General features: G+C 42.7%; 1 protein-coding gene across 12 annotated transcripts in view; it reads left to right on the top strand.

The window, feature by feature from the left end:
• The window catches only part of mpp7a (MAGUK p55 scaffold protein 7a), a 515,701-nt gene that overhangs the window by 211,718 nt on the left and 281,195 nt on the right, over positions 1 to 22,788 (top strand). For all 12 annotated transcript variants that reach the window (XM_072253895.1, XM_072253897.1, XM_072253899.1 and 9 more), the window contains one exon: positions 17,141 to 17,301. In XM_072253895.1, the coding sequence (XP_072109996.1) occupies positions 17,265 to 17,301 (37 nt within the window). In that variant the 5' untranslated portion in view covers positions 17,141 to 17,264. The remainder of the gene's footprint in view (positions 1 to 17,140; positions 17,302 to 22,788) is intronic.

Below are 22,788 nucleotides of genomic sequence, written 5' to 3'. Positions count from 1 at the left end.
GTTGATCTGTAATGGGCCAGTGGGTCATTCTGACCCAATGAGCCACACCACCCAATTACACTTGTGACCAATTAACCTTCTAACTCGTACATCTTTGGAATGAGGGAGTGCATTATGAATGTTAGAAATTGATACGCTGATTTAAAAATTACACTGAAGATCACATAGCATTGGATCCAAGATGAGATTGCTTTGTTTTATGTGCTGGTTTTCAGAATGTGGATTCCTCTCAGTATTTGATACTTTCTTCATTGATCTTAATGAGGTAAAGCTTGAGTGGCCAGAAGTTGAGATTACAGAGAAGAATGCATTAGTGTTGATTCTTCAAAGAGATATCTTGTCTTTTATGCTTTATCTAACCTTAACATTTGAAGAAGGGGAAATATTTCTGTTTTTTTTGAAAGCTACAATGGAGTCAAGTACCCCTCCCCTTTGGTTAGTCATTCACTATACTGTCTGCGGATTTTCAAAAATTCACCTGTTTTCTCGAGGAATGCATCCATAGCATTTCATTTTTCAATGTGCTCTGTTTTTATTTTCTCATTTGATTCAAAACAATCTGTCAAATATAACTTACCTTAGTCTTTGTTTGCTGTCCTTAACAATTATTTGTCTCATTTAGAATTTCATCAAGCAATATAGCTTCTGGAAATTAAGTTACTACAGGGTGAATGCCCCTTATCTGAAATTCTAAAATTCGAAATCCTCCGAAATCCAGATTTTTCTTTGAGGGCTGACAAATGGAAAATTCCACAAGGTTCCCAGCTGCTGTGCAGGTCTCTGCTCACCACCAATGGTTCTGAGAAGTAATCTCTCATATATAATGAACAGAAGTTAAAGAAAAATATGAAAACACTGCGTAAAACAAAAAATGAAGATCTTGATTGTGTATTGAAAGAGTGGATTTGTCAGTGTCAGAGTGAACACCCGTCACCTAATGGTATGTTGATCATGAAACAAGCAAAGATCTATCATGACAAACTGAAAATTGAAGACAATTGTGAATATTCAGACTGGTTGCAAAAATTTAATATAAGGCACAGCATAAAATTTTAAAAGATTTGAGATGATAAGGCATCTGTTGATCTCGAAGCAGCGGAGAAATTCATTAAGTTTGCCAAGATCGTCGCTGTTGAAACACTAATACGCTTCAGTACATATATCTGATGGACAAGTGTAAGACAGACCTGCTTACCATATTAATGGTTGCTGAACGGTTGACAGCTAACTTTATGTATTTCTTTATCCTTTTTGAGCAAAGGTATTATATTGATAATACTGCATTTCTTTGGCACAACTTGCACATCCAATGTTTGAAAGATTGTGTTTGGAACCTGTCTTTCCCCTGACTTCCGTTGCTGTTCCAGAATCTGTTCCATAAGGGTGGTGCCTTCATTCATTTGGAACACCACCACTGGTTTCAGTATTGTTATGCACAGTAACGCTAGCTAATTCCTCTTGTGATATTTAATTTCCACTCCTTGTTCTTCTGTGAAAACTGAGGCAAACAGCTTAGCCTTTCACCACCTCTGCATTCTCTCAAGTGTTTGAATTTTGTAACCTACATTTGACCTAATCAATTAACTCCTTTTGTTGGTCAACTTGTGTTTGCTGAAACCCTCATTACTGTTCTGTTACAATTCTGCATATCTATACTGGTTCAATGAAAAATGTAACATAATAAAATATATCTCCCAATGTATCAGACATTAAATCACAATATTTACTTTTCTGTTTATCTCATCTTGCTGTTTATAGTGTGCTGTACTTCTGGTCCATCTTTAATTAACCCTGCAGCTGGTTTCAATGGAACTTGTAAATTTTTTGCCCTTTTTTTTTCTCTTTTGAATTGCTGGTATAATGGAGATGACAGTTGCAAACTACACATAATGTCTGTAACTCCTTAACCTGCCCACTTAATCTCCTGTGATCATTGTAACCATATTTTATTTTGCCAAAAACCTACCTACTTAACTCAAACAACAGGAATTCTGCAGATGCTGGAAATTCAAGCAACACACATCAAAGTTGCTGGTGAATGCAGCAGGCCAGGCAGCATCTCTAGGAAGAGGTACAGTTGACGTTTCAGGCCGAGACCCTTCGTCAGGACTAACTGAAGGAAGAGTTAGTAAGAGATTTGGAAGTGGGAGGGGGAGGGGGAGATCCAAAATGATAGGAGAAGACAGGAGGGGGAGGGATGGAGCCAAGAGCTGGACAGGTGATTGGCAAAGGGGATATGAGAGGATCATGAGACGGGAGGTCCGGGGAGAAAGAACAAGGGGAGGGAAACAGAGGATGGGCAAGGGGTATAGTGAGAGGGACAGGGGGAGAAAAAGGAGAGAGAGAGAAAGAATGTGTGTATAAAAATAAATAACGGATGGGTACGAGGGGGAGGTGGGGCATTAGCGGAAGTTAGAGAAGTCAATGTTCATGCCATCAGGTTGGAGGCTACCCAGATGGAATATAAGGTGTTGTTCCTCTAACCTGAGTGTGGCTTCATCTTTACAGTAGAGGAGGCCATGGATAGACATGTCAGAATGAGAATGGGATGTGGAATTAAAATGTGTGGCCACTGGGAGATCCTGCCTTCTCTGGCGGACAGAGCGTAGGTGTTCAGCAAAGCGGTCTCCCAGTCTGTGTCGGGTCTCGCCAATATATAGAAGGCCACATCGGGAGCACCGGACACAGTACATCACCCCAGCCGACTCACAGGTGAAGCGTCGCCTCACCTGGAAGGACTGTCTGGGGCCCTGAATGGTGGTAAGGGAGGAAGTGTAAGGGCATCTGTAGCACTTGTTCCGTTTACAAGGATAAGTGCTAGGAGGGAGATCAGTGGGGAGGGATCGGGGGGGGGAACGAATGGACAAGGGAGTTGTGTAGGGAGCGATCCCTGCGGAAAGCAGGGTGGGGGGGAGGGAAAGATGTGCTTAGTGGTTGGATCCACTTCCGCCACCTCCAATGGGATCCAACCACTAAGCACATCTTTCCCTGCCCCCCTCTGCTTTCTGTGGGGTTCACTCCCTACGCAACTCCCTTGTCCATTCGTTCCCCCCCCCCCCCCCATTCCTCTCCACTGATCTCCCTCCTGGCACTTATCCTTGTAAGCGGAACAATTGCTACACATGCCCTTACACTTCCTCCCTTACCACCATTCAGGGCCCCAGACAGTCCTTCCAGGTGAGGCGACACTTCACCTGTGAGTCGGCTGGGATGATGTACTGTGTCCGGTGCTCCCGATGTGGCCTTCTATATATTGGCGAGACCCGACGCTGACTGGGAGACCGCTTTGCTGAACACCTACGCTCTGTCCGCCAGAGAAAGCAGGATCTCCCAGTGGCCACACATTTTAATTCCACATCCCATTCCCATTCTGACATGTCTATCCACGGCCTCCTCTACTGTAAAGATGAAGCCACACTTGGGTTGGAGGATCAACACCTTATATTCCATCTGGGTAGCCTCCAACCTGATGGCGTGAGCATTGACTTCTCTAACTTCCGCTAATGCCCCACCTCCTCCTCGTACCCCATCCATTATTTATTTTTATACACACATTCTTTATCTCACTCTCCTTTTTCTCCCTTTGCCCCTCTGACTATACCCCTTGCCCATCCTCTGGGTCCTCCCCCCACTTGTCTTTCTCCCTGGGCCTCCTGTCCCATGATCCTCTCATATCCCCTTTGCCAATCACCTGTCCAGCTCTTGGCTCCATCCCTCTCCCTCCTGTCTTATCCTATCATTTTGGATCTCCCCCTCCCCCTCCCATTTTCAAATCTCTTACTAACTCTTCCTTCAGTCCTGACGAAGGGTCTCGGCCTGAAACGTCGACTGTACCTCTTCCTAGAGATGCTGCCTGGCCTGCTGCGTTCACCAGCAACTTTGATGTGTGTTACCTACTTAACTCGTATGTCTTACTCTGTTCAACTTATTTCATTATTCATACATTTTTTTCCCTTCATAATGTTAGCCACCCTCTCATCTACTCTTCTGCTCACTTTAATGGGCAGGCAACGCATGTTCAGAGTTATAATTAATTTGAGCAACACTCCAAATGTTGGAGGAAGTCAGCGAGTCAGACAGCATCTGTGGAGTTGTGGTCTTTTGTCTGTTCCAATACCTGCCAGTCCCTTGTGTCTTTATTTAACTTGAGTCTGTTTTGCCTTTTACTACATTTTCCTTGCACCTTCTGTCAAGTGTAGGAAGACAGAGACATGAGACTTCTGGAGACTAGTTGTAAGTCCAGACCTACAGCAATGTAGCTGACTCTTCAATGTCCTCAACATGCCCCGAATAACACACTTCTGCTTTATTTTGCAATAAGGTTATTTATACACACATAAAAAACAGCAGACAACACGTCATTGACAATATTGCACTGAAACATAGCATGATTGCCATTTACCTGAATGACCTTGCAAAGCCCCCTTCTGGAGACTGGTGTCTGAATTGGTAGACTGTCAGTCAATCTGGCGTAAGACACCTTGGTTGCAAACCCTGGATATGTCCTGTCCCTCTGGCAGGACTGTCTGATCAGAAATGGTGGTGCAGTAGCATGCAGGTGAGTAAAGGCAGCCCTGTGTGTTGTCAATGTTGACATTGCATCAGGTCAAACAGTAGAACAGTAATCTACCTGCGGTCATCTGAGTTGATAAATTAGTGTTCTTCTGTATTGAATAATATACTTGTAAGCACTGAAAGTAGCAAAGGCAGAGAAAATTATTCTGGGTGTGGGAGTTTCATATCCATCAGGTGGATTGGTAGTCCCACCACTGACTGAGCTGGCAAAGATGTGGAAGACATGGTGGGTCTGTAGTAGGTAGTGAGCTAACCAACTCGAGGGATTAACCAATAATTTAATCCTCACCATCTACCTTTGCCAGCTGCATCTATGTATTCCAGAATTGGTATGTAGTAATAACCACTGCACAGATGCTGTGGCAGTAAAATGCTATTTTTATACCAAGAGAATGTACTGTTCTTGTTCTGAGTTGCTACTTGTTCTTGGTCTTGTAATGGATACACTCAGAACAAATCTTCCATCTCAAAATTGTGTGTCTATGAAGTTCACTACCATAACTTGCAACCTCATAATCTTGCATATCCTTCACTGAGCCATGACAATCAAGCCAGGGAGTTAACCCTGCATCATGGAGGGATAGAGTGGCATGCAGGAACAATACTTCTTGAAGAGTGAGTGAGTGAGTGTGTCTGTCTGTCTATATATGGCAATCAGGTAAAGCAGCACCTTAGGACTTAATAAGCTTTAAATTACAAAACATAAATGAAATGGACAAAATAAAGCAATCTCACATCTAGCAGGTTTGACTAAAGCTCTGCAGTTCTGTAACATCTAATGATAGATGGTGGTGGATAATTTAAAAAAAAACTAACTGGAGGATGATTCAAGAATGATTGGGCCCAGCATGTGAATCCTGAAAGTGAAACTATCATTCACATTTCAGTTGCAGTACTGAAGTCATGCGCTTCAGAATTAACTGAGCATCTTGCCAAGCTATTCCAATATACTTAGAACAGTAGCATCTACTCAGTAATGTGGAGAATTGCCCAGGTCACTCCTATTTATAAAAGTAGGATGAATCCAATCTGGCTATTTACTGCCAGTTTAATCTGTTCTCAATTATCAGAAAATTGATAGAATATATCATCATCAATGCTATGCAACAGCATTTAATCTCTAATAATGTTCTCTTGTGGACCATCCTGTTCCAGACCTCCACTGCAGCATCGGGGCAGGTTTAGACCTAAGAACTGAATTCAAAAAGCGAGCTGTGAGTGAATGCCCATAACGTAAACAAAGTATTTGGCTTCTTGATGGCTCCTGGGGAAAATTGAAAGTCTACAATAGAAAAATGACTAGGCCACTTGGCCCCTTGAACCTACTGCACATTCAGTCAGTTTTTTTTTACCTTCGTGCCATTCGCTTCATATCCTAATCTCTATTGATTTCTGGCTTCATTTTTCTTGGCAACGAAGCTTCTGCAGCTCACTTGGGTGGAGAATGTCAAATATTTTTGTTGCTTAGGTATAAAAATTTCTTCCCCTCCCAGATAGAAATGGTCAATCCCTTGCAACACCCAAAGTGGTGGAGGAACTCAGCAGGTCACGCATCATCTATGGGAATGAATAAGCAGTCAACATATCAGACTGCTTCCTTTCCACGACTGGAAAGGAAGTGGGAAGACACTAGAATAGAAAGGGGAGGGGAGGGGAGGGGAAAGAGGAGAGCTAGAAGATGATAAGTGAAGCCAGGTGAGTAGGAGAAAGGAATCTGGTTGGGGAGGAGAATGGACCATAGGAGAAAAAGGGAGGAGGGGACCAGGGGGAGGTGGAGGCAGGTGAGAAGAGGTGGGGAATAGAAAAAGAACGGAGGGGAAGGACTTTTTTTTTTAAACTGGAAGGAGAAATGGATATTCATACCATCAGGTTGGAGGATACCCAGACCAAATACAGGTTTCCCCTGCCATCCGAAGGCAGAGCGTTCCTATGAAACGGTTCGTAAGCCGGAATGTCGTAAAGCGAAGAAGCAATTACTATTTATTTATATGGGAAAATTTTGTGAGCGTTCGCAGACCCAAAAATAACCTATCAAATCATGCCAAATAACACATAAAACCTAAAATAACAGTAACATATAGTAAAAGCAGGAATGATATGATAAATACACAGCCTATATAAAGTAGAAATACTTTTCCACAACCATTGCCTGAACTGTTCTCCGTGGCGAAAATCCCACGCAAGCGCTCTTGGCAAAAACACGGCGCAAGTGCTGTTGGCAAAAACACTCTCCAATAACCTTTAAGCTATGAAGCTGCCAAATCATACCAAATAACACTTAAAAATACACAGCCGATATAAAGTAGAAATAATGTATGTACAGTGTAGTATCACGGCAATCGGGAAGACAGCGCAGAGCACACTGATGATGGTGTGTTAGGCTGAGTCGTCGGAGTTTGGGTGGTGCAGTGGCCCCCACCCTCCAGGCAGCGAACCGATACTGATCCACGAAGCATGCAGGGGTACAGTGGTTGGCGAGAGGCACACAGCCCATCTTCAAGAAAAAAGCGGAAATAAACATGCTAATTAATTAGGTGCTGCCCGGCACGTAAATGTCGGCCCAGATCAGAGGCGATGCAATTGGCAATCGCCTCTGATCTGGGCCGACAATTACGTGCTGGGCAGATCCTAATTAATTAGCATGTTTATTTTGGCTTTTTTTCTTAAAGATGTACTATGTACCTCCTGGCTACCGCTGCATTCTCCGTGAATTGGTATCTGTTCGCGGCCCGGGGGCTGGGGTGTCATCTCATCGTTGATCAGGGCAGACAGGTCATCTTCTCCTATCTTTGCCTGCCTCGATGTCGAAGTTCGAAGTTCGTCGTCTGCTGTGGCTGATGTGGAAGGCTTGCTTGACTGCTGAGCCTCGCGCATTTTTCTATCATACAGTTTTTTGTAAGGACTCAAACCATCTTGCAAATATGCCCTAAACCTACGTACCCTTTCAAAATTAAAGTCATACTTTATCATTACTCATTTGGTTTCGATTGTTACCGTTTCCTCTTCCAATTGCATCAGCTCTTCATCTATCAGTTCTTGGTCATGGTATGCCAAAACCTCTTCAACATTATCTTCGTTAACTTCCACAAGCCAAGCTCACTTTGTCCTTACTTCATTCACCGTGATCAAAACGCTTAATTATATCTAGTTTTATGCTAAGTGTAACACCCTCATGAGCTCTTTTAGGCTTTTCCGATACCTTAGAACTCATCTTGCAAGCGGCTGCTCACAGGCACGTGTTTAAGCAATGCCGGCGAGAATGCCGTTCCGAATCCGGGGGAGAGCGGCTGCTCGGGGCGTGCACTGCCTTTTATCGCACGCTGCTTTTTTCGTAACAGTGAAAACACCAGTTAGCGAAAACAGGTAATTAATGTAGGTCCTTCATAACAGCAAGGTTTCGTAAAGCGAATGTTCGAAAAGCGGGGGACACCTGTAATATAAGGTGTTGCTCCTCCAGCTTGAGGATGGCCTCAAGAGGAGGCCATGGATCAACTTGTCAGAATGGGAAATCAGAATTAAAACGTTTGGCCACCTGGGACGTTCTGCATTTGGCAGATAGAGTGGAGGTGCTCAACAAAACAGTCCCCCAATTTGCAATGGTTGTCACCAATATAGAGGAGGCTGCATTGGGACCCAATTCACAGGTAAAGTGTTGCCTCATTTGGAAGGACAGTTTGGGGCCCTGAATAGATGTGAGGGAGCAAGTAAATGTGCAGGTGCAGCACTTTGGATGCTTGCTGGGAGGATGATTAGGGTGTTGGGAATCACGGAGGGAGTGAACCATGAAAAAAGCAGAGAGGGGGAGTTAAAGATAAGTTTGGTGACAGGATCCCTTTGGAGATGGCGGAAGTTGCAGAGAATGATATGTTGGATGCAGAGGGTTGTAGGTAGGGATAAGAGGAACCCTATTACTGTTAATGCAGCAGGAAGATTTTTTAATTCTGGCATCTTCCCCCTTTCCAGTTTTGAAGAAGGGTCTTGGCTCAAAACATTAATTGTTCATTTATTTCCATGATGCTGCCTGACTGCTGAGTTCCTCCAGTACTTTGTGTGTATTGTTTTGGATTTCCTACATCTGCAGAATTTCTCGTGTCTATGGTCAATCCCTTGCCTTGAGTCTCAAAATCTTATTCTTAGCACCCCATCCAGAGAAGGTAACTTTCCTGCATCAAGCCTCTTAGAATTTACTGTGTTAATGAGATTGCCTCTGAATTTTCTTTTCGGATAAACATGATCCAGGATTAAATCTATTGAGTCTTTGTTGCAGCCAAGAAGTTCTATTCTAACTTCATCAGTCCACAGGACTTGTTTCCAAAATGCATCAGGTTTGTTTAGATGTTCCTTTGAACCTTTTGAATAGAACTTTTTGGCTGCAATGAGCAAAAGTATGTTTGGAAAAAAAAGATGCAGAATTGCATGAAATGAACCCTTCTTCAACTGTTAAGCACGGGGGTGGATCGATCATACTTTGGATTTGTTTTGCAGCCAGTGGCACAGGGAACATTTACTGTTAAAAGGAAAAATTAATTCAATTAAATACCAGCAAATTCTGGAAGCAAACATCACACTGTAAAAATGCCAAAGATGAAAAGAGGATGGCTTTGACAACAGGATAATGATCCTAAACACACCTCAAAATCCACAATGGACTATCTCAGGAGGCACAAGCTGAAGGTTTTGCCATGGCCCTCACAGTCCCCTGACCTAAACGTTATCGAGAATCTGTGGATAGACCTCAAAAGAGAAGTGCATGCAAGACAGCCCAAGAATCTCACAGAACTAGAAGCCTTTTGCAAGGAAGAATGGGGAAAAATCCCCCAAACAATAATTGAAAGACTCTTAGCTGGCTACAAAGAGCGTTTGCAGGCTGTGATTCTTGCCAAAGGGGGTGCTACGAAATACTGACCCTGCAGGGTGCCAAAACTTTTGCTTTGGGCCTTTTAACTTTTTTGTTATTTTGAAACTGTAAAAGATGGAAATGAAGTTTTCTTGCTTAAAATATTAAAGAAATGTGTCATCTTTAACTTTATGCCTTTTAGAAATCAGGTCATCTTTTACTCAGCTATTCACAGTAACAGAAATTTTGACCGGGGTGCCCAAACTTTTGCATGCCACTGTATGTCATTATAATTTACTTTGATATTCATTTTCTTGCAGGCTTTCACAAGAAAACAATTAAATACAAAGGAATAAATGAAAAACTTCACATGAACAAAGACTGACAAGCAGTCACTGTGCAAAATAAGACAAACTCTGCAAATAATAAATAAATAATTATGTGAATGAGAGTTCTTGAAACTGAGTCCATAGATTGTGAAATCAGAGCACTGTTGAGGTAAATAAATTTATTCATGCTGGTTCAGTAACCTGATGGTTGAAGGATAATAACCAGTGGGGTAAAGCCGGGTAAGTTCCTTTAATAACTCTAATTAACTTAGGAGTAGGTAATGGAGGCAACAGTTAGGGCAGTCGAGTGCTATGTTAGCAGTATGTGGGAAGTCAGGGCGAGCACAATTGTCCCTGATGACTACATCTGTAAAGGGTGCATCCAGCTGCAGCTCCTGACAAACCGAGTTAGGGAACTGGAGCTGGATGAACTTCGGATCATTCTTGAGGCAGAGACAGAAATAAACAGGAGTTACAGGGAGATAGTCACCCCTAAAAGTCAGGAGGCAGGTAGCTGGGTGACTGTCAGGAGAGGGAAGGGGAATAGACAGAAAGAGCAGAGCACCCCTGTGGCCGTTCCCATCAATAGTAAGTATACTGTTTTGGATACTGTTGATGGGGACGACCTACCAGGGACAAGTTGCAGTGGTCGAGTCTCTGGCACTGGGACTGGACCCTCAGCTCAGAAGGGAAGGAGGGAAAAGAGGAGAGCAGTAGTGATAGGGGATTCGATAGTTAGGGGGTTAGATAGGAGGTTCTGTGGGAGAGATTGAGAATCCGGGATGGTCTGTTGCCTCCCTGGTGCCAGGGTGCATGATATCTCAGATCAAGTTCTTGGTATTCTCAGGAGGGAGGGTGAGCAGCCAGATGTTGTGATCCATGTAAGGACCAATGACGTGTATAGGAAGAAGGAGGTCCTGAAAGAGAGTTTAGGGAGTTAGGTGCAAAGTTGAAGGACAGGACCTCCAGGGTTGCAGTCTCAGGATTGCTATCCGTGCCAAGTGCAAGTGAGGCTAGAAATAGGAAGATAATGCAGTTAAATATGTGGCTAAGGAGTTGGTGCAGGAGGGAGGGCTTCATGTTTCTGGACAATTGGGCATTGTTCCAGGGAAGGTGGGACATGTTCCGACGGGACGAGTTGCACCTGAACTGGAGGGGGACTAACATCCTTGTGGGAAAGTTTGCTAGTCCTGCTCCGGGGGGTTTAAACTAGATTTGCAGGGGGAGGGGAACCAGAGTGTTAGAGCAGATAGTGAGGTGGAGGAAGATAAAGGTCATGCGAGAACTGCAAGTGTAGTGCATGGAGTAAAGCCAGATCTAATATCTAAAGAGGCTTTGAGGAAAGAGAAGCAGAATAAAGGGTGTAAAGGTAGTAAGGTAGAAGGGCTAAAGTGCGTGTACTTAAATGCAAGAAGCATCAGGAACAAAGGTGATGAACTGAGAACTTGGATGCATACATGGAATTGTGATGTAGTGGCCATTACAGAGACTTGGCTGACACCAGGGCAGGAATGGATTCTCAATATTCCTGGATTTCAGTGCTTTAAAAGGGATAGGGGAGGGGAAAAGGGGAGGAGGGGTGGCATTACTGGTCAGGGATACTATTACAGCTACAGAAAGGGTGTGAAATGTAGCAGGATCCTCTTTTGAGTCAGTATGGGTAGAAGTCAGGAACAAGAAGGGAGCAGTTACTCTATTGGGAGTTTTCTTAGGCCCCCGGTAGCAGCAGAGACACCGAGGAGCAGATTGGGAGGCAGTTTTTGGAAAGGTGCAAAAATAACAGGCTTGTTATCATGAGTGACTTTAACTTCCCTCATTGATTGGCACCTGATTAGTTCCAATGGTTTAGACAGGGCAGAGTTTGCTTAGTGTGTCCAGGATGGATTCCTGTCACAATATGTTGAGAGGCTGACTAGGGGGCATGCCACACTAGATCTAGTATTAGATAACGAACCGGGTCAGGTCACAGATCTCTCAGTGGGTGAGCATCTTGGGGACAGTGACCACTGCTCCTGGCCTTTAACATTATAATGGAAAAGGATAGAATCAGCGAGGACAGGAAAAATTTTAATTGAGGAAGGGCAAATTATGAGGCTATAAGGCTAGAACTTGCGGGTGTGAATTGGAATGATGTTTTTGCAGGGAAATGTACTATGGACATGTGGTCAATGTTTAGGGATCTCTTGCAGGATGTTAGGGATAAATTTGTCCCGGTGAGGAAGATAAAGAATGGTAGGGTGAAGGAACCATGGGTGACAAGTGAGGTGGAAAATCTAGTCAGGTGGAAGAAGGCAGCATACATGAGGTTTAGGAAGCAAGGATCAGATGGGTCTATTGAGGAATATAGGGTAGCAAGAAAGGAGCTTAAGAAAGGGCTGAGGAGAGCAAGAAGGGGGCATGAAAAGGCCCTGGCAAGTAGGGTAAAGGAAAACCCCAAGGCATTCTTCAATTATGTGAAGAAGAAAATGATGACAGGAGTGAAGGTAGGACCAATTAGAGATAAAGGTGGGAAGATGTGCCTGGAGGCTGTGGAAATGAGCGAGGTCCTCAATGAATACTTCTCTTTGGTATTCACCAATGAGGGGGAACTTGTTGATGGTGAGGACAATATGAGTGAGGTTGATGTTCTAGAGCATGTTGATATTAAGGGAGAGGAGGTGTTGAAGTTGTCAAAATACATTAGGACGGATAAGTCCCCGGGGCCTGACAGAATATTCCCCAGGCTGCTCCACGAGGTGAGGGAGGAGATTGTTGAGCCTCTGGCTAGGATCTTCATGTCCTCATTGTCCACGGGATTGGTACCGGAGGATTGGAGGGAGGCAAATGTTGTCCCCTTGTTCAAAAAAGGTAGTAGGGTTAGTCCGGGTAATTATAGACCAGTGACCCTTGCATCTGTGGTGGGAAAGCTGTTGGAAAAGATTCTTGGAGATCGGATCTATGTGGGCATTTAGAGAATCATGGTGTGATCAGGGACAGTCAGCATGGCTTTGTGAAGGGCAGATCGTGTCAAACAAGCCTGATAGAGGTCTTTGAGGAGGTGACCAGGCATATAGATGAGGGTAGTGCAGTGGATATGATCTACATGGATTTTAGTAAGGCATTTGACGAGGTTCCACACGGTAGGCTTGTTCAGAAAGTCAGAAGGCATGGGATCCAGGGAAGTTTGGCCAGGTGGATTCAGAATTGGCTTGCCTGCAGAAGGCAGAGGGTGGTGGTGGAGGTAGTACATTCGGATTGGAGGATTGTGACTAGTGGTGTCCCACAAGGATCTGTTCTGGGACCTCTGCTTTTCGTGATTTTTATTAACAACCTGGTTGTGGGGGTAGAAGGGTGGGTTGGCAAGTTTACGGACGACACCAAGGTTGGTGATATTGTAGATAGTGTAGAGGATTGTCAAAAGATTGCAGAGAGACATCGATAGGATGCAGAAGTGGGCTGAGAAGTGGCAGATGGAATTCAACCTGGAGAAGTGTGAGGTGGTACACTTTGGAAGGACAAACTCCAAGGCAGAGTATAAAGTAAATGGCAGGATACTTGGTAGTGTGGAGGAGCAGAGGGATCTCAGGGTACATGTCCACAGATCCCTGAAAGTTGCCTCACAGGCAGATAGGTTAGTTAAGAAAACTTATGGGGTGTTAGCTTTCATAAGTCGAGGGATAGCGTTTAAGAGTCACGGGGTAATGATGCAGCTCTATAAGACTCTGGTTAGGCCACATTTTGGTGAGGCCAACTGTGTCCGGTTCTGGTTGCCTCACTATAGGAAGGATGTGGAAGCATTGGAAAGGGTACAGAGGAGATTTACCAGGATGCTGCCTGGTTTAGAAAGTATGCATTGTGATCAAAGATTAAGGGAGCTCGGGCTCTACTCTTTGGAGAGGAGGATGAGAGGAGACATGGTAGAGGTATACAAGATATTAAGAGGAATAGATAGAGTGGACAGCCAGTGCCTCTTCCCCAGGGCACCACTGCTCAATGCAAGAGGACATGGCTTTAAGGTGAGGGGTGGGAAGTTCAAGGGGATATTAGAGGAAGGTTTTTTACTCAGAGAGTGGTTGGTGCGTGGAATGCACTGCCTGAGACAGTGGTGGAGGCAGATACACTAGTGAAATTTAAGAGACTGCTAGACAAGTATATGGAGGAATTTAAGGTGGGGGGATATTTGGGAGGCAGGGTTTAAGGGTTGGCACAACATTGTAGGCCGAAAGGCCTATACTGCTGTATTATTCTATGTTCTGTATGTGTTCCTGAATGTGGTGGTGTAAGATTTAAGATTCTTGTACCACCACCTGGATGGCAGCAATGAGAAGAGAGCATGGTCTGGATGGTGGGGTTCCTTGATGATGAATGATGCTTTCTTGTGGTAGCACTCCTTGTAAGTGTGCTCAGCGTTGGGGAGACCTATGCCTCTCATCTGGGCTGTATCCACCATTCCTGGGCATTAGTGTTTCTGTCCTGGGCAATGATGCAACCGGTCAGGATACCCTCCATTGTGCATCTGAAGAAGTTGATCAAAGCTTTAGATGACATGCCAAATTTGGCATGACAGTGATGGCATTTAGAATAGATCAGATGAGATTCAAATTTATTGTCGTTGTGCCAAGTACAGATACAAAGCCAATGAAATGCAGTTAGCATCTAACCAGAAATGCAAAGAATAGTGTTATTTACAGAATAACTGCAAATAAAAAGTAAGTGCTATAGCACACAAATACAAAAGTACTGAGACAGTCCAATATAGGTGCAATACTGCTTAACGCTGTGATGTGAGGTTCAGCAGGGTCACAGCCTCAGGGAAGAAGCTCTTCCTGTGCCTGCTGGTGCAGGAGTGGAGGGTCCTGCAGCGCCTACCTGATGTGAGGAGAGTAAAAAGTCCATGGTTAGGATGAGATGCATCCCTGATAATGCTTTTCGCCCTGCCCGGGCAGCGTTTATGGTAGATGTTCTCAATGGTGGGCAATTGGGTGCTGATAATCCGCTGGGCAGTTTTCACCACACGCTGGAGTGCTTTGCTGTCCGATACGGGACAATTGCCATACCACACGAGATGCAGTTGGTGAGTATGCTCTCAATGGTACAGCGGTAAATGTCCGTCAGTATCCTGGGACAGAGGTGAGCTTTCTTGATGCTCTGATTTGATAACCCCAAGGAATTTGAAGATAGTGACCACCTTCACCTCTGATTCTCCAATGAGGACTGGCTCATGGACCTACAGCTGTCAGTAATCTGGATTTTGGTTTTGCTGACAGTGAGAGGTCGTTGTCGTGGCGCCATTCAACTGGAATTTCAATCTGCCACCTTTGTCACATCAAGAGGGGCAAAGGCCATTGGTGCATGGGAACACTACCACTTGTATGTTATCTGCTGTTCAAACTTCAAAATGTGTTGCTAATCCTGATTTGGAATCTTCGCTGGTCCATTTCCTGTAACTTTATACCTCAATGGCAGTGCCATGCACAGAAGTACCAAAAGACATAGGAGCAGAATTAGGCCATTTGACCCATCAAGTCTGCTCCACCATTCAATCATGCTGATAACTTTTTTTTTCTCTCCTCAACTCTGTTTCCCAGACTTCCCCTGTAATCTTTGATGCCATCTCCAATCAAGAACCTACCTCTGCCTCCTTAAATATACCCAAGAACCGGGCCTCCACAGCTACAATGTGGCAACAAATTCCACAAATTTTTCTCCCTTTGGCTGAAGCTTTCTCCACATCTCTGTTTTGAATGGATGCCCCTCTATGCTGTGGCTGTCCTGAAGAATGGAGCAGTTTGAGATTAAACTGTTCATTTTTGCTCTCTCAAATGCTGTTTTGTATTGGTAATAAAGGCTGGCTATGTCCGTATACCAAAAAGAGAATTTAAAAACTGATCTGCTGCCAGGTACAATTAATTGCAAAGGTCAATAACAATACATGGTAAAGTAGTTTAATGTCTTACTTTTGAAAGTAAATGTGACAAAAATTGCGGTAGAATTGAAGGTTCTTTCTGAAAAGAATTCCCCAATTTATGGACAGCAAAACATGAGAGAATATACTAATTAGTTTTCTTTTGGGACCTTTGTTTAAACAATATGCTATTTAATGTTGCTGTCTATATTTTATCTTAAAATGCAGACCTTTAATTAAAATGAAGACATTTTGCCGCACTTCTACATGTTTTTCCATTTTGTCAGTTAGTTTTTTCTACTTTGCTCTTTGCTATTTTGCCAAATTTTGTGTTCGGGCACATTATTTTTTTCTGAACAATCCAGGAGATTGAGTAAGTTTCTGTTTAATATTATGGACATCCATTAGGTATAAAGAGACTCCAAATCAGTTCTGCATTCATTTTATGATTGCCGTTTTAAAATTTTAAGATAACCTTCAATTTTTTCACATGGGATTCATATAATATATAGCTATATAATGTATGAAGCTGTAAACAACTGCAAAATGTAATTCAAAAGAAATCGAAACCAACTGTTTTGCCAATGGCATAGTTTTCGAAAATGAAATTGTGCAGATTAACCATTTTAGGTACTGAATGTCTTTTGGAATTTCCATGTTTGTTAAATGCCAAAAATTATCTTTTGCCAGGATGCATTCTTCATCTGGAATATCATTAATTCTGATGTTTTCTTTGTATGAGTTTTCAAATTCTTTCCTAATCTCTGTTAAATAGCTGTGGTGGGTATTCCATGTGTCAATATTTTAGAAGAATGTACTATAATTAAAATCATGATTCTGTACAGCAGGAGGAACTCTTATAAACAAAATGCTGTGTTTCAAAGTTATTGATTTTATACTTGCTTATGTATCTTAATATTGTGACTGAAGAGTCGCAAGATCCCTGAACTTAAATAATTCTACGCAGACAGAAACACTCAGGTCCTACTTTGATTCCATTCTGTGAACATTGAAGATTTAGATCATAAATACTGTACATTAATTGAGTGAAGTGGCTACGATATACAATGCACAAGGGTCCATTTGATCTAAGAAAATGAAACTGCAGAAAACAGCAATAGCAGGTGAAATCCAAATTCTATGGTATTGATTTGATATACACTGATTGAGGTAGACTTATTGGTGGAATGAGTGCATTATCAGTTATTAAGTTCAGCTTGCTTTGATATTGTCATAGGTTTTGAGAGTCAAAGGTTGTGCAGATTGTTAAAATCACTGTACATGTTAAATGAAGATAGATTCAATTATTTTAATTGAATTGACAGTTTAGAGTTACATAAATTATGAGTTTCTTGCTACAGTCTTCACTAAACCACTCATGTTATCTGTGACCAGTATTAGTGCTCATTTGCAAGCATTCACTTTGCGAGATCATCTCAAAGTGGGGTTTTACATATATGGTAGAAAAGTTAAGATTATGGAATCTGTTTTGATTGCAGTTTTTTTTCCATCTAGGGCACAAATGGCAAAATTTTATTGACATGTTGGCATAGCACGGCTTGAGCAAAGAGAAGATCATTGAATCACTTGGCCAGCAGGTGTCCTGACATTCCTGTGTGACATTTTTGCAGAGGCAATCATGCCGGCATTATCAACGGGCTCTGGAAATGATTCAGGTATTGTAACTTTCTTTAAGATTGAGAATCCACTGATTTTAACTTGCATTTTTTTCTCTGATTGCTATTGGTGTCAATTTTGCTTTATGTGCCAGGAGAAAGTATAGACCAGTGATAAAATAAATTGTTAAGGATTACTGCTATAGTAAATGCAGTGGGATCCATTTCTTTAGTAGGAACCTGACATCTGTTTTACAGACTTGTCATAGGTGTCTGCACCTGATTGTATCAGACCCAAGCCATGGAGAATAAACTGCATTGAATTGCTGAGATGTATAGGAAGTGATGTGATGCTCTCAGTAGCTTCCTTTGGGGTTTCTTTCCCTTTGCAGTTCAATGTTATTAATTCTTTTGGTTTCTGTAAAATGTTTTTGTGATCGAGGTTCATTTCTAACAGATGTGAAAGTAACCTAGCTATCAATTCAAGAATACCCAGGACACCGTAGAGCCTGAGTGTTTATGCTTTATGTACCTTTGCAACTTGTTTGAAATGTTTTTCCTCTCCCCAGCAACCACCCCCTCCCACTCCATATTATCTACTCCAGCAGCTAAAAGCTTGAAAAGGTGTCTGGGGATATCTCATTTTCTTGATGAATGTCATAGTGAAAATGTATATGCCTAGTGATTCTATGTTTGTAAGTTCTTGGTCATATTTAACATCCATAAAAGCAAACTTGATTAATGTAGAAAATCATATCGTGTACTTTCCCTAAAGAAAGGTTGTTAATTTTATAGTGCATGATTCTCATCTCTTAACAAAATTTAGTAATTGAAAGGAAGTCTACATTGTTCTTGCTGAGTTTGGTCTTTACAAAACAAAGATCATGTGGGAGTCATTGTTACTATTGTGGCAAAAGTGAAGTACTGAGTTGTACGTGTAAAGATGCTGCAGCAGGTATGTGTCCAGACATACTCAGAGACACGTGGGCCTTCAATTCTGCCTAGTAAGATCTGAGAGCAGGATTGAGTCACACACACAAAATGCTGGAGGAACTCAGCAGGTTGGCAGCATCTATGGAAATGAATAAACAGCTAAGACCCTTCATCAAGAGGTAAGATGGCAGAATAAGGTGGTGGAAGAGGGAAGGAGTACAAACTGCAAGGTAATAGGTGAAGCCAAGTAGGTGGGGAAGGTGAGTGATGAAGTAAGAGACTTGCAGGTGATGGGTGGAAAAGGTAGAGCTGGAGAAGAAGGAATCTGTTAGGAGAGAACAGTAGACCATAGGAGAAAGGGAAGGAAGAGATGATAGGCAGGTGAGGAGAAAAGTTAAGGGAGGGCAGAGTGGGGAATTGAAGAGGAAAGAAGGGGAGGGGAACAAATCACCAGAAGCTGGAGAAATCAATGTTCGTCGCATCAGGTGGAGGCTACCTAAACAGAATGTGAGGTGTTGCTACACCAACCTGAGAGTTGCCCCTTAATGGCAGAAGAGGAAGCCATGGACCAACATGTCAGAATGAAGATTGGAATTAAAATGGTTGGCTACTGGGAAATCCTGTTTTATGTGGATGGAGTGAAGGTGCTGGACAAGGCGGGCATCCAATCTATGTCATGTATGTAGAAGAGACGGCGTCAGGAGCACTGGATATAATAGATGACTCCAAAAGATTTGCAGATGAAGCTTTGCCTCACCTGCTTCATGTTCAAATTTAGTTGTCATTCAACCATACAGAAATACCCATGAATACAGCTAAATGAAAGAGTGTTACCCTGGAGCTAAGGAGCAAAACACAGTACCATCAGTCATACACAGCACAAGGTACATATAAGATAACAAGCACCTGTAAGATAGCAAGCACGTATAAGGTAGCAGTAAAATACAGTCACAAAGAAAACAGTCTAAGACCCTGAGTCCATGAATCTTGCAGCAATCTACAGCTGAATGCAATACAGCTTGTCTTCTGCCGAGTGATTGTGAGGGTTAGCACTTACTGTAACTTGGATGCAGTGCCACACCTGTGGAGTGCACTGACTCCGATACTTCTCTCCTGGGTGACCAAACAGGCGACACTGCAGCTTGAGGCCAAGTCCTCGCTGCGACCGAGGCCACACAGCTCCCCCTCTCATCCAGCAATAATCAGTGAATCAGACTTGTAGCATTCTACATTAATAAAGTCCAACAGGGTCTTGTGATCACAAGAAAAGTGACTAAGATGATCATTCACTGTTCGACTGCATGCTGCTTTCACTCACCAACTCCTCTGACATGGGCAGCAGCACAATCCCTATCAAATCCAACTTCTTCACTTCCCCTGCCAACAAGCTACTCACTGATGAGATAGACTTGCAGTTCTACAACAGGGTTTTGCAATCATAAAAAATCCATTTAAAAAAGACAATAAGACTTTTGATTGACCCTGAAGAAGTCACTGCAATCGAGCGCACTGCCATCTTACTGGAAGGACTATTTGGGGTCCTGAATGGAGATGTGAGAGAAGGTGAATGGGCAGGTGTAGCACTTCAACTTGCAGGGATAAATGCCAGGAAGAAAATTATTAGGGAGGGATGAATGGACAAAGGAATCATGGAAGTGATACCAAGGGAGAGTGGAGGGGAGGTAAAGGTACGTTTGGCAGTAGGGTCTTGTTGAAGATGGCTATTTGGCTGTTCATGGCTGCTCCTCCTTTCAATGTTTTCCTGGTTAATCTCTTTTCATAAAATGTTCATTTCTTTGATTCCTTCAGTATTCAAACATCTTTTGATCTCTGTTTTGAATGCAATCAGTGATTGATCTTGCACAGCTTTTTCAGGTAGGAAGTTCCAGAGATTTATTACCATCTGACTGGTGATGCTTCTTTCTGTTTTGGACTTCTCCTGACCTTGTTTGAAGCAGCAAACAATATGCTGGAGGAATTCTACTCATCTGGAGGCACCTGTTTGTGTGTCTCCTTGTAGTCCTGATGCAGTGTATCGATCCAAAATTCCTTTCCTCCTACAGATGCTACTTGAACTGAGTTCCTTCAGCCGATTATTTGTGCTGCATTTTCAAGCATCTGTGGTCTCTTGTGTCTTCTTTGATATAGTGAACCCTAATTCTGTAGTTTTCAGCCACTGGAACAACCTTTCAAATCTTGTTCTTAACTCTAGAGAATAGAGACCTAGCTGACCCAATCTCTCTTGACATTATAGACTTGGCATTTCAGGGCCATTTTGAAGAATCTGTGCCCTGTCTCTGTAGCAAATATATTCTCCTTCGAAAAGCAATACTTCAAGGCCTTCATAATTGTAGTAATTGTTCATGTACTCAAAACTTCTAGCAATAACAATCAGGTAATCAACTGCAGTCCTAATTGATGACTGTTTGCATGTTAGCCTTCAGCTGCGTACAAGGATACCTGTCCAAGTCAACATCAACATTTCCCAATGCCTTGCCATTTAAAAAAAATACCCAGCACTTCTGCTTTTATCCACTGAAGCAGATATGCTCATATTTTCCACGTTGTTGTCCAGCAGCCAAATTGTTTTCTGCTTGTTTAACTCCTTGATAGTCTCTTGAAGCCTCGTGCGTGTCCATTACTTACATTCCCATAGCTTCAAAGCATCAATGAACTTGGTAATATTACTTTGATTCACTTAGACAGATTGGGGCTCAAACTTACATACCTGCACTCAGAACACATTAGCCTGATAATAACTTGTTTATTCCAACTTGATTATAGAAATTATAGACCAGTGAGTCTTACTTCAGTGGTTGGTAAGTTGATGGAGAAGATCCTGAGAGTCAGGATCCATGAACATTTGGTAAGGCATTATATGATTAGGAATAGTCAGCATGGTTTTGTCAAAGGCAGGTCATGCCTTATGAGCCTGATTGAATTTTTTTGAGGATGTGACTAAGCACATTGATGAAGGTAGAGTAGTAGATGTAGTGTATCTGGATTTCAGCAAGGCATTTGACAAGGTACCCCATGCAAGACTTATAAAGAAAGTAAGGAGGCATGGGATCCACAGGATCCAACGGGACCTTGATTTGTGGATCGAGAATTGGCTTGCCCGTGGAAGGCAAAGAGTGGTTGTAGATGGGTCATATTCTGCATGGAGGTCGGTGACCAGTGGTGTGCCTCAGGGATCTGTTCTGGTAACCCTACTGTTTGTGATTTTTATAAATGACTTGGATGAGGAAGTGGAGGGTTGGGTTAATAAATTTGCTGATGACGCAAGGTTGGGGGTGTTGTGGATAGTGTGGAGGGCTGTCAGAGGTTACCGCAGGACATTGATTGGATGCAAAACTGGGCTGAGAAGTGGCAGATGGAGTTCAATCCAGATAAGTGTGAGGTGGTTATTTTGGTAGGTCAAATATGATGGCAGAATTTAGTATTAATGGTAAGACTCTTAACAGTGTGGAGGATCAGAGGGATCTTTGGGTCCATGTCCATAGGACACTCAAAGCTGCTGCGCAGGTTAACTCTGTGGTTAAGAATGCATACAGTGCCTTCATCAACCGTGGGATTGAGTTCAAGAGCCGAGAAGTAATGTTACAGCTGTACTGGACCCTGGTCAGACCCCACTTAGAGTACTGTGCTCAGTTCTGTTCACCTCACTACAGAAAGGATGTGAAAACTAGAAAGGGTACAGAGGAGATTTACAAGGATGTTGCCTGGACTGGGGAACATTTCTTACGAGAATACATTGAACTAACTTGGCCTTTTCTCCTTGGAGTGACAGAGGATGAGAGGTGACCTGATAGAGGTGTATAATATGATGAGAGGCATTGATTGTGTGGATAGCTAGAGGCTTTTTCCCAGGGTTGAAATGGCTAACACGAGAGGGCACAGTTTTGAGGTACAGAGAGGATGTCGGGTAAGTTTTTTTACGCAGAGAGTAGTGAGTGCGTGGAATAAGCTGCCAATGACTGTGTTGGAGGCAGATAGAATAGGGTCTTTTAAGAAGCTGCTGGATAGGTACATGCAGCTTAGAAAAATAGAGGTAACCCTAGGTAATTTCTAAACTAAGGACATGCTCGGCACAGCATTGTGGGCTGGAGGGCCTGTATTGTGCTGTAGGTTTTCCATATTTCTCTGATTTTGTATCTGTTAACTAAATCATAATTTTGAAGTACTTCAAATCTCTACTCAAGTTCAAACTTTGTTCTTTAGCACCTTATAGGTTTGTGAAAATCCATAAATGCAATTCACACTGGCTCTACCTCATTTATTCCACTAAATAAATCCTTAGATATCCAACAGATTACTCAAATGATGGATATGGAGCTTCATTCATTCGGTCACATGCCTTGTGATGATTATTTCAGGTAACTGGATTGGGCAAAAGGAGAGGAATTAATTAATTATAGCTGGTAAGCTTTGATGAATGATGGAAAGCACTCCACATCAAAATTAATATTTTGGTTTGGTCATCTTATGATTTTGCCACTGGGCATAAGCCAGGCTGTATCCATGCAAGTAAAATCTGAGTAGAGCTGTCCTTGCAGCTCAGTTTCCCCAGGATGGTTCAAAAATCAATGTCTATAAGGGCAAGGAATTGATTGT

Source organism: Mobula birostris, chromosome 3, assembly GCF_030028105.1.
Source record: "Mobula birostris isolate sMobBir1 chromosome 3, sMobBir1.hap1, whole genome shotgun sequence".
Lineage (NCBI taxonomy): Eukaryota > Metazoa > Chordata > Chondrichthyes > Myliobatiformes > Myliobatidae > Mobula > Mobula birostris.
The sequence above is the reverse complement of the archived record's forward strand: the minus strand, read 5'-3'. Positions and strand labels throughout refer to the sequence as shown.